At 35.2% G+C, this 13,001-nt stretch overlaps 1 protein-coding gene across 6 annotated transcripts in view; it reads left to right on the top strand.

The window, feature by feature from the left end:
- SUGCT (succinyl-CoA:glutarate-CoA transferase) overlaps nucleotides 1-13,001 on the top strand; it is a 317,360-nt gene that overhangs the window by 120,893 nt on the left and 183,466 nt on the right. For all 6 annotated transcript variants that reach the window (XM_088167705.1, XM_014883473.2, XM_088167721.1 and 3 more), the window contains one exon: nucleotides 3,645-3,742. In XM_088167705.1, coding sequence (XP_088023831.1) covers nucleotides 3,645-3,742 — 98 coding nt within the window. The remainder of the gene's footprint in view (nucleotides 1-3,644; nucleotides 3,743-13,001) is intronic.

Below are 13,001 nucleotides of genomic sequence, written 5' to 3'. Positions count from 1 at the left end.
TGTCCACTACAGTCGTCATTATCTTAATATGAATGAAGACTAGTAGCTGAATAAGTGTCTACCTGGCACAACCCAATTTTATCAAACACTCATTATCTTGTAAAGGAAATCTTTCCAGAGTGTCCCAGGACATAGCTGTGAATGTTTTCTTGGGGCTTTATCACATATAGTGAAGAATTATGTAGCAAATGCTTGTCATCCTGCCATCCTTGAGTAAGACAGAGCTGAAAATCCATCTCAGTAGTTCTGACATCTTGATATGAACAAGCAGGCACTAAGTCTTTAGACCAGGCACTTTACCTGACTTTAGGGTGCAGCTGAGAGAATTATGGTGTGCCTTGTTTCTACACATTCTCTCTATGATCATTAAGGACTGAATGGAGCCCCAGAAGATGACACAAGATTTTAGTGGTTTGTGTTACCCCAGAATGTATAGGATAAAAATTAAGTGAGATGAATATTAGCCCTGGTCTGCAGATTGATTTTTTCTTTTTTTTTTTTTCTTTTTTTTTTTTTTTTTTTTTAATCCTTATAAATGTGTTCTAGTGTTCCTACATAATAATAAGAGGTACAGAGCATGGAAAATGATGATTGCTTACATTTCAAAGGGATTTAAAAAGCAGAAAAAATAGTTCAAGTTTTGAGTAATTGTCAGGTTTTTCTAGACACCAGTTATCATATTTGTTTCTAAAAAGAATGCTTTTTACCCTTATCAGGTTATTGTAGGTATGGATTTGGGCTGTTACATTGCCCAGAAGTGAAATGATGAGGGAGTCAGTGGAATGCTGGAAGGAACACTCATTAGAGATACGCTCTGTGCTACATCAAAGGTGATTTGGAACTTAAAACACTGTGAAGAGGGAAAGTCGATAAAGGAAACGAACTTTATTACAGGAAAGCCTGCAACACCCTAGTGAACTTTTGTTAATAAAGAGACAACTAATTCAAACACTGGAATTGCTATTAGCGAATCTTTCTGAGCTGTGTTGGTGCTGAAAATACAGGCTGTATGGAAGCTGTGCCCTGAAGACATTTACTCTAAAGATGTAACAGCTGGCTCAAGCTGTCAACAATTGCAAACATTCTGCGTCAACTGTATCTTTTCGAGCAAGCAGGAAGAAAAATCTGGAATAATTCACTGTGATATTTTCAAAATCAATGACAACTAACTGTAGCTTGTTTGAGGACTGGGATAATTGCAGAAAAACTTTGTAACACTGCTGGCTGAAATGTATTCCATTGTGGTCAAGAGTTATAACAGCACATCCTGACCTGTGGCTGGCTTGTTCTGATTAGGAATACTGAGCCAGAGTCCTCAGAAGGCTGAAGTTTTGTGTACAGCAAAGGAGAATGCAAACAGATTTGCCAGTGTTGCAGGACAAAGCACAGAGAGCATAAGCACTAAGTGTTCATGTTGATCTTGAACAAGGCCTCAAATAGAGAACACCATTTTCATTCCAAACGTTCACAGTGAAATAAAGAAAATAACATTGGCAACATGATGCAGAAAGATGAATGGTATATTAATGAATAGCTTCTCAAGTGTGCATTTGTTAGTCACAAAAAATAAAATGAGAACATATATAGACATGCAGCTTTACACCAGATGGACATTAAGTTAAAGCTGAAATCAGTAACATTAATTAAAACAGTAGAGTGAGCAACTCCATATGATCATTTTTCATATAACTCATCAAATGGAACCATAGCTTTCTGATTAATTTCTTGGTTTTTTAAGCTCACATAAGTATTCACTATCATTTACTTTGAACAACCTTCCAGGATATTTTCCTAAAGCAGTGATTTATAACTCCAAAATAGCAGTATTAAAAAAGGAGATAATTTTAAGGGATACCAGTAGTATTTATTAGCTTGCAGATAGAAAAATTTAGCTATTTTCTAATGCCAAATTATGATATGTTGTGGTGTCCATAAACTAGATTATGTAAATGCAGAAGGAAAAGAAAATATGCTGTGAATTAAATATTGATATAAGATGCTAGATTGATGTTTTATGTTACCTTGCAGATAAAAATCTGCAGAAAAGTTTTGTAACATCACCATTGTTCTAGCATAACTTACAGATACCTTGTTTCCATGCTTAATTTTGTCACTCTAGGTGACTATGTCAAAGATGACTATCTGTTTTTAATATCTCTAAATATCTGTTGAAAGAATATCTGCTTTGCTAATACTTTTATGTCATCAACAGCTATTCACTTGGAAAGGAAGCTGTGTCCTTATTCACTCCAGCAAAGTCGGGAGCCATTAAGAGATTGTGGCCTTGGTCTAAACCAGTTTCAGAGGAATTAGTAGAATGTTATGTTTGAAGCAAATACCAGGGAGATTGACAGCAACTTATGTATCACTTACATATGGTAATACACAGGCATATGGATTCAAGGATCTACTGAACACGTTAATAAATCATAAATCCATTGATGATTGCTAAATATACAGAAGACACCTTCAACTGAGAAATGTCCTAATCAAAAGAGGACTGGAGCTTGGATGAATATTTAGGAAGTGTTGTATATACTGGCCCTGTTCTTAAACTCTTCCTAAGCATCAGACAACAGGCAGGGATAGAATGATGGGCTATAGGAGCTTCAGGTTTGAGACTCTGCATTTTTTTTGTAAGCCATCTTAGAAATGGCCCTATTTAAAAAATGTCACATGTTTAGAATGATTATAAGACTCATCATAAGAAAAACTGAGCTTTAGTGTGTGTTAGTGAGTAAAAATACATGAAGAATATGTGACAGTCTCTTTCTTTATAAGATTCTATCCTGCCTCTTCTCCGTACCTGATGTAATTGGAGTATTTTTAGAAATCACATTTAATTATGTTTATTTATGTTCTATAGAAATTAATTGTGGCACAAATAGGTAAATTGTACTGATTTTCCACACAGCTGCTTTTTCTGATGAATGCCTGTATAAAATTCTAAGACTCATTTTGTATATTTAATTTCCTTTATAACATTGTCTTCACATGTTATTTAAAGTTCTAATGTGACACGTGGAAGTTACACATCAAAGATATATTTCTCCTTTCTTAGAGGCTATACCACCACTTTTCTTTATTAATTCTTTTGAAAAAATATAATAAAGAAGACCAATGGTGTTTCAGTAGAAAAAAGACTTAAAAAAAAATGTTCTTTTTTTTTTTTCTTTTTTGACAGAAATGACTGAAGTGGAAAGAAATAATCTTAGACATATCTTTTCTCCATCTAGTGTATGAAGTATAGATATGTTTCTTATTCTGTGACATATAAGTTAGTGAAGGATAATCCCACAGATCTATCCATCCCCATATTAATAATTTACTTTTTTAGTCTTCTATGTTAAGGATTTCTCCTGGCTAATCCTGAAATCTGTTAGCTAAGGTTTGGATCTTCAGTCTGATTTCTCTCTTTTTTCTTTACTTGTTATGTAACATTAAGCAGGAGGCATTTTACAAAAAGTAATAATAATTAATTTTTTATTTCTTTATATTAAAAGATTGATGATAAGTAGTGATTATTGGAAATCAGTGATTTTTTAAAATCAGTAATTACTTTGTTAGCTCTATATATCTATATCTGTCTATATATGTATATCTCCTGTCAAGCACATTTCTTACTTACCTTTATTTTTACTTAGATCCTGAATTTGCCTGAAGTTAGTAAAAATTCCAGATACAAAACTAATACACTCAGAGTCCAGAACAGAAAAGAACTTATTGACATATTATCAACCCGGTAAGTTAATTAAAAGGGAAGAATCTACATTTAATTTGTTAATGCAAATAGTAATGTATAACAAACCCTCATCATGTGACAATTTTATTTTACTCTTTTGAGATACCCTAGTTTTTATAATAGGTATTGTGAAAGCTTACTGATGTTAAGTAATCTGCCTTTTGCACATAGACTAAAGTGTGAACTAAAGAAGCCAGACCACAGATTTAAGTTTTCAGAAACCATGTTAACTTATTTTTAACATTAACTTGAATTTTAGTAAAACCAGTGCTTTCTGCTTTCCTGGATGAATGTAGCACCTGGAAAAAATGCTTGGAGCACCATTTGCTTTTGTTGTGAGATTTTAAAGTTTTCAATGACTGTTTCTGTACCCAGGGGAGCTCCCACTTGCTGCTACTCCCTTGCTGCTGATTCTGTATTGTGGTACTCGGTACCACAAATTCTCCCTGGGCTGTTCCTTTTGAAATCAAAAGGATATGTGTTTAGTTTTCTGTTTGGGAATCATCAGATTAAATAGTTAAATATATTTTTTATAGAGAAAACTCAAAAAACCTTTTATTTGAGGGATTAAAATATCTTAGTTACCTTCCTCATTCTGTTTGGGAAGGCCTTATATCTGCTGAGTGCTCTTCTGCTTAATGGAGAGAATGATACATTTCTGTAACAAAAATCTAATCTAAGTGTAAACCTTCCCAAAGTTTGCTTTGGCAGCACCTCATACTTCTGAGGATGAGCAGAAGAGGTGGTGAATTACTCAAGAAAAGTCGTACTATCCTATTGACACTTGGCCAGTATTAGTCTGTCAACAAATGCATAAAACAGTTATCACTGAGGCAATTTTACTGGGGGGCTTTAGAAGCATTAAGATAAATGTCTCCCCTTTTCATTCCATCCAGAAAAAGAGTTTTAGTAGCACATCCACACCACCCGCTCTCAACTTCACACATTTTTTGGATAGTGACAACCAGAATCTTGGGTCATTAAAGAGCATAAAGAGTTATTTTATTTCTTCCTGTTGCACTTGTGCTTTTGTCTCTGTCTAACCTGCCCATCTTCAGGTATCCTGCCCGGGTGAAAAAATGAAGTACCAGCTGACTTGGCATTTTTGAATAATTATGTGCAACTGTCCTTGATTAACTTTTGGAACTCTTCTTTTACCTTCCTATAACAAATGGATTGTGATAGTGCAGACGAGGCCACTCTTGCTGTAAATTTTGAGCCCCTGAAAGGCCATAATTACAGCTGTTACATTCTTGGTGCCTAGTTTTAGTTTCAGAGTTGGTTCATGTTGACTTATTACTTGGACTTCATTCAGTATGGCATTTGTCTGATCTAGTCTGGTACCTTGTGAGAAGGCTATTTTGCCATCCATAGATCAGTTACTTGATAGCTCATTGCTTCTGGTTAATTTTGGATGTTGTAGGGTTTTTTTTCCTATGGGCAATATCTGAACAAGAAGATAAAGTTCAAAGAACAGCTGTTCTTTGAATTGCCAAAATTACAATTTGTTTTTGTATCTGCAGCTATTAGTTAATCAAATTACATTACTGCTCTTCTGATTACTGCTTTATGTCTTTTTTTTTTTCTCAGAGTTTGTGTTCTGTTTTATTATTCTAATTTAGACTGAGTTTCTGCACATTATGTGCAAGTATGTAAATGTGTGCACACTTTTAGTACAGGAATAGACATTTCTAAAGTATTCTGTTATGTCATATTATTGTGAGTTCATCTGGCAATCAGTTATAAAACAGATATAACAAACACCTTCAATATTCTAATGGAAGCTGAATGTGTTTCCACACACATTCCATGGTAACTTTGCTTTAATTCACTAATGCACAGTTTTTTGGTAAAATTATATGAGGTTTATTTTTGAAGTTACTTGGAGAATTAAATGAATAGTTTCTCAGTGCTGAAAAATGTCAGCCCTTGAGAAATGAAGGGAAATGACAAAATAGTAATGATAGAATTTCACTGAAAAATACCTTAATTTACTCACTGATTGCTTGATAGTATTACAGCTTCCAGCACATGGAAAATATAACCCTAAGGTGCATTACTTGTACAAAAACACCTGCAGACCCTTCCATTCACTCACTGTATGTGCACTGCTGTCCACCTTAAAATGAATTTGTGGAGATATGAGCTGGAGCAGCTTAGAGGAAATATTCCTAGACATAGGTTTTCTCAGTCTAGCAAATTAAGTACAGTACTTTTGTTAAGATGAGCCACTCTTTTTTCCCCTAAACTCTCCTGCTGCCATTTTCAGTTTATACACCCTTCCTGTCCCACTAAATCATTGGTATTTAAGCAGCAAATGGCTGATGCTTGGTACTCTGCAGTTACTTACATATAGCACTGCTGTTACACCTAAGATATAAGCATATTTTTTTCAAGCCTTTGATGCCGTTATAATCCTAATAAACTAAGGTTCCACCAGAGCCTACAGCAGGTTTCCATTGACCTATCTACCCTGTTTCCTTGCCCTTATAATTTTTAAACTATTTCCGGAGCTATGTTTCACCTTTTCTTTTCAATTTTTTCTTAAATTTCAAAATGAACAACCCGCAATTAATTTCTAACTTCTGAGCATTCAGTAACTGCAAATAGAAGGATTCTTTACTTCCTACTCTTAAGAAAAAGAGTTTACCAGGCTTTGTATACGAAGAGAAGGAGGTGTTCAGACCTACTCATAGGGTCAGTAACTCCCTGAAGTCTTAAGCATTTAATTTGCTTCATGTGTAGAGCTGAAATTTTTGAAAGCATCTGAACTCTGAATACCAAGGAGACACTTGATGGCTTTCATTTGCTAGATAACAAAACTGAGCAACTGAGACTCTTTGGCCACAGTTTTATTTCTAGTTGTGTACACAAAGGAAACATCGAGACAATTGGTCAATGCTAAGGAATGCTGGGGTTTTTTAAGAAAAAGGCTCTCTCTTGGAAATTCTTGACTCAAGTGACCTCTAATTTAGACCAAAAATTCTACTCTTCACCTGTGTAACCATGCCAGATTTCAAGGCAGTTAGGTAACCATAGGGATTATGGAGCACTTAGAAGAAATTGACCTATAAACAGAAGACTTTTCAGAAGGGAATGAAATTATGTATTCTTCAAAGTCAGATATACTGAACTGAGTGAGAATACAAGATAGGGATGAACATGGCTTCAGACATATATGTAACTTGAAACAACAGCTCTGAAAGGTGTGAATTGCTCCATTCATTTCAGGAAGAATTTTCTCATCCTCTTTCTTCTCTGATAGAAGTGAAGAGTGAAGCATGCCTGTCCTTAACTTTTCAATCCGGCTTGTTCTCTATGCATCTCAATTCCCTCTGTAGGGCAGAAATGAAAAGTAGAGAGGGAGAGGAATAAGGAAGGATAAGTTCAGATATCTGCAGAGAATGTCAGATCTCAGTCAAAGTGACAGGAAGGTAAACCACTGTGGAGTGGCATGCTGCTTCTAAGAGAGCCTGCTCTCATACTGAAGCAAGAGGAGGGATTACAGAAAACAGTTCCATCTCGAGACATGGAGTGTTTTTCGCTTCCATAATCTGTGAGGAAATGATTAAAATGCTGCCAGGATCATTGCTTCACAGGATATTCACAGGGAAGAAGGATACAGGCCTGTGGGGCATTTCGAACTTGTTTTGCTACTGGTGGTGTTGTCCCTTTCACATGTCTGGTCCTCTTACTTCAATGCTGGTTTTTTCCTGTCCCCATCATCTTCCTCCACTTCCTATAGGCCCCCTTCTTCCTCTTCATTTTATTTCCTCTTTCTCCTCCCACTGCTGATACTTGCAGATCTCCTCTCCAGTTAAAAAAAAAAAAAAAAAAAAAAAAAAAGTTTTGATGCCTTCTGTATCTTACTCTCCATCTAGGTTATATTTTCCCCAAGTGACAAGAAAGCAGAACTCTGACAAAAGAAAATTACCTCTGCCTTCCTTTCTTGTGTATGTGCCAAGAGTCAATTTAAAATGACCCTACCTGGGTGGAGGTCAGGTTCAATGGCTACCACTGAGGCCCCTGAGGCTCACAGCTCATGTGAGAACTGACAGACTACAGACCACTCTGTTTTTCAAGTTTCAAGTTCCTCCTTAAGTTAAGGTGGTAACCTCTGGTTTGTAAGTTAGATGTATATCTGACTCACAAACAAGAGAACTAAGTTTTAATTGATGCTCTGTTCCCCCTCTACCTCCCTTCCACTTTTACTTTTGCTTCCATTAGAACACACTAGTACCAGACACAATGCAGATAATTTTCTCTGTGTATATATATGCATGCATATGTCAAGACACACATATATAGAGTGCACACGAAATTTGAGATGCATCTGTGCAAAAGCTAGTATAATACCAGTTTTAAAAGAAGCTGCTTTGAGAAAGGGGGCTTAATCTGTTGACCTTCTTCTTCAAATTACTCCAGGACTTGAACATTACCTACCATGCACCTCAGTAGTGTTGAAACATTTTAAGACAGGGCAGCTAAAGGTGTGCTCTAAGGTACTTTGGGAAATTAACCTGTAAATGGAACAGAGTGTGTGGGCATGTATGAGTGTAGGTGGAAGGTGAGTAGCAGATGTGCCCTCAGCCTTTAAATTTAAGCAGTTTCACATAAAGAAGAGCACATAAATTCAGCATGATTAGTGCTCCTGCAGCTATAACTAAATTATTGTAGACTCAGAAGTGTTAGGGCTGGAAATGATTCAGAGTGGAACTTCTATTCCTAGCACTTATATTTGAAACCCCTTAATCTTGACTGTACACTACAGCTGCATGCTGCATATATAAGTGTGAGGGGAAAAGGAATGAGCAGGAAGGAAACACACAGGAACTTGATCCTGAGTTAATAAAGTCATTGCTAAATGGTTTCCACCTAGTAACAGAAGAGGAGGGCACCTAAAGGGGAAAGAGTATTGTAAGATGTTTAATTTGCCTGATGAGAAGCATTGTTAAATTCACACTTGTTGAGACACACCCAGTCTTTGTAAATCTCCTTCCCTATCCCCACCATTTCCTTTTCTAAACCAAGAGTCTTGCTGACTGTTGATAACATTACAAGAACGAGCCTCTGGTTGTTTACAGCTTCAGCAAGACAGGTGTTTGAAGTTTGAAAGACAATTGCCTTCAGTGTGGCACAGCTGGTAAGGTTTACTTTCCTCACCATCAGGACGCAGAGGGTTGAGCTGTGTAGATATCAGCTACCAAATTGCTGCATTTTGTTTTAAAATGCTTTGTTTTAACTTGTTATTTAATGTTGACTTCTGTATATACAAATGAGAGAGATTCGAAATGCCTCAAGTATCTGATTTTTGAACTGGGTAAGCTAATGGGTATTTTCTGTGTTTTTTTCTTACCGTTTAATAAACATCTAAGATTGTCATAGATCTGTGTGAAATTCAAGATCCTTTCTGAAAAGGAAGGTGCCATCTCTTTTCTGATGACTTACATTTCTAACTTGAGGCTGCTGAAATCAAGGGTTTTAAATGAGCTTTTTGACTTGACCCTTGATAGCTCTTCAATCCCCTTTAGTTAAAAGAAAACCAGCAACAAAATCGATGCAACTTCTCATTCTTCTCAATGTGCTTTTATTGCTATGTGTTTACCTAGGTGATTTTCAGTTAATTTCTTTTGTCATAATTATAAAAGGTACGGTCCTTTTTTTGAACTTGAAAACAGAGGAAGGTTGGAGAAAAGTATTGTGTTTCTAACGTGCATGTCTTAACGTTATCTGACAAAAAGAACTAGTTCTTTTACATGCTGGATTAACTACTCAGTAGCCATTAGAAATGCATTTTACAAGATAGACATGTTTCCCTCTGTTTGGTATGCCCTTCCTTGAAAATCATTCATGGTTTTAAAGTGGCATACAAATCTTGATAGGGGAACGAGAAAGTCCATTAATCTCTGGCACACATTTTGTGCATAAAGTTGAAGGTTTATTGATAGTTCTCTAAAACTGGTAACAATATTTATAGTATGAAGAAATATAAAATAATTTTCATGGTGAACTCATGGTACCTGTAGATCTTTGGATAGTATTTTACGTAGCTACCACTTATAATCTACTGCATGTGACATCTTTTAAATTAGTTGAAATATCTCTCAGCAAAACCTGTCAGTACAATCATGCTGATCCCAAATATGTTAATGTTTTCTCCATTATGGTTTTTCCAGTGACTCACCAGTAACAGGAGAGTAGACATTAACAGAGATATTTACAGACTACTGAGTAAATACTGTAGTATTCACTTTGAAAATTTTAATTCTGTATTCACTGTACACTAAAAAATAATAAGGAATTCTTTGAATTTTCCAAACAAATGTTTTCTAGGACTTTTGCTTAGTCTTCCATAGATGCTACTGTAAGAAACTGTACCAACTCTCTTACTCATTTAACTACAATTAAAGAGGTGGGTAGTGAAGAGAGAAAATATTGTAGGTATTTGGGAGTGAAGAGACTGTTGATGGAACAAAGTGAAACAAAAACCATGATGCAGATTTGGGTTGTGCTAGAAAACACAGGAACTCTATTGTGGACTTTAGCAAGAACAGAGGAGCTTTTTGTGATTGACCACATGTAGAAAGCTCTTACTAATCCTAGAGGTTGCTGTTCCATCTGTTTTTGGTAGCTGTCCAAATTACTTCTCTAAATTAATTGCCATACGTTTCCTATAGAAAAGAGCAGCATTTTGCTTCAGTAGTTCTGCTAAACTTACTTTGTGTGGAATTAGGTGGTTTTATCCATTAGAGAAACATGGTTGCCCTTCCACATAGGATGTAGCAAGGATTGAAGGTTTCCTAGGAAACATAGAAAATGGAATGCATACAAAGTGGATTCATTCAAGGTTTTTAAGTCTTTGTTTCATTGAAAGACAGAATATTGCTTTTAAAAAAGTAACAAATTTTACTTTACGATCAGGATGAGAAACTTAGAAACAAACCCAAATGCTGTTAAAATACACAATCATTAAAGTAATTTAATCTAACTTGCACAAATCAAGCAGACATTATTTTTCGATTTTGCATGTAAAGATTTTTTTTTTAAATTTGTTAGAAGACAGAAAGGAATGTAGATCCTGTTTTTTAAGAAGCAAAACTGCACTTGTAGTTTATGTAAGAAAACAAGGTGTAAAGCTTTTTTTTTATATTTAATTTTTTACCTTTTGGAGATTTTTCCTTATGTTGTGCTGTAGTGTTTTTGATGAATTTGCTGAGTGTATAGTTTAAATTTAGATGTTTTCATTTAATGATGCCTGCTAGTTTTACTAATTGAAGAAAAATATATTTAGCTGGATTTCTTCCAATTTCAATTAGTTCAGCTTATGCCTCACTTTCTATTCTTAAGATATTTTAAACCATGAAACGTATTTGATGTTAAATGTTCCAGAATTTGATGCCTCATTTCAATACTGCAACTTCATTATCTTTGTGAGTGCTGTGTAATTCGGTGCAGAGGAGGCTTAGAGTATGGCTGAAAATGCAGATAAGACATCATGGAGACTTTGACTTCTTCAGGAAGTTAGTCTCAGTCCAGGCTTTGCAGTAAATGTCATAGCAATGGGTTTGTTCTTCACTGGGGTACATATCCTTCCTTTCTCAGGGGGGCTTTCAGAAAGAGCCTGAATTTGAGCTTCATGCCACAAAGTAGTACAGTAAAAAGCAAATCCTTTTGAACTCCTTAAATACTGGTACTAATTGCAGAAAGCTAAGCTAGAGGTTTAAAACATCTCTACAAATAAATCACAAGTAATTTAAAGGGCATTTATGTGATTAGATACATATATATATATATGAAAATAGATGGAATATTTTATAGGAAAAGGGACTCTGAAAATATATGAAGCTGTAGTGTGAGCAGTGTTGAGCTCTCCTGCAGGCACTGAGTATCTCTGAGGTAAAAATCCTCTTGCAAGTGTTAAGTTTCAGAGTTGAGATGCTCTACAGTCGTGGATCCTTTTTTTTCTCTACTGGCTCAGGTTTGGAAGATGGGTCATTGTTTTGCTTTGTGTGTGTTTCCATCACAGTGATTTTATTTATATATGTGTAAATATAAAGAAAGTCAATAACTTCTTTTTTCTTAACTGAAAAATATGCAAAGTAGAATATTTATTAAGAACAACGAAAAAGCATAGAAACACATTTTTGAATGTGTTAAGAGAAAAAGGATTGGCCAGGCCTTCTAAATTCCTGCTGACAGAGCTTTCATTTTCAGGGGAGAATGTCAGTCTTCTACTTCCTGGAAATTTTTGCTGAAGGTCTTCTCTTGTTATTTTGGAGTGCTGAACATGAACATGAACATACTTAGCAAAATAAACATCTGCCATTCACTTTATGTAAAGGTTGTGGTATTTATTTGTGTAAGTATTATCACAAATTGTGATAATTGTAATTAAAATCACAATTTAGTTGGGGGAATAGTACACACAGGTTGGTTAAAATAAAAATTGAAGCTTGTACAGCTGACATCAGAGGTAAAAATTAATATTTTTTATCCGCGCCTTATCTTTTATCAGATTTAAAATAGTATTTCTCCCTTAATTATGTACAGCAAATGTTTCAATATATGAAAGATAGTTGAATGAGCAAAGTTGTTGCATGCTGTTGCTCTCAAAATCTGAATATTAGACCTTTACTGGCAGTGGAGATGTTCAGTTTTGGTTTTAAATAGTTTGCTTAACAATATGCTTTCAACAGCCTATCTTTAACACAAATAAAGGAAGCTATTCTACATCAGAGTTAGAGTTTCAGTTTCAGTTTCAAGAGTAAATACTGTGTGTGTCCCTTGAGGATAACAGACAATCTCTTGTTTTATACAAGATTCTGGGGTTTTCTTTTTCTGTTACATAGGTAGCGAAAACCTAAGCACAGCCTAAAATTGTAGAAATTCGTGTAGAATCACAGAAATTTTGTTTTACCTGTAAATAGGTTCTGCAACGCACAAATACAACTCCACTATATATTGACAGTGGTGTAGCTGAGGAAGAATACATGTCTTTAAAATTATTCACATTTACCACAACATCAGGAAGTAGCCTACTGGTTATGCAGGTACAGATTATAGACACTCCCATTGAAAAGGCTTCATTTTCAGGCTATCCTTTAAATGCAAAAGTTTTGGCTTTTTAAACTCAGGAAGAGATTTATAAACTCACTCTTATAAAGAAGTGCAGGAACATAACATAACAGGACTTATTAATTATTAATGGATAAATTGAATGTGATAATTGAGAATTACAATGATTTCCTAGTAATGAGTC

The sequence above is a fragment of the Sturnus vulgaris genome, chromosome 1, assembly GCF_052056855.1.
Source record: "Sturnus vulgaris isolate bStuVul1 chromosome 1, bStuVul1.hap1, whole genome shotgun sequence".
Taxonomy (NCBI): Eukaryota; Metazoa; Chordata; class Aves; order Passeriformes; family Sturnidae; genus Sturnus; species Sturnus vulgaris.
This window is presented reverse-complemented; position numbering and strand designations above follow the sequence as displayed.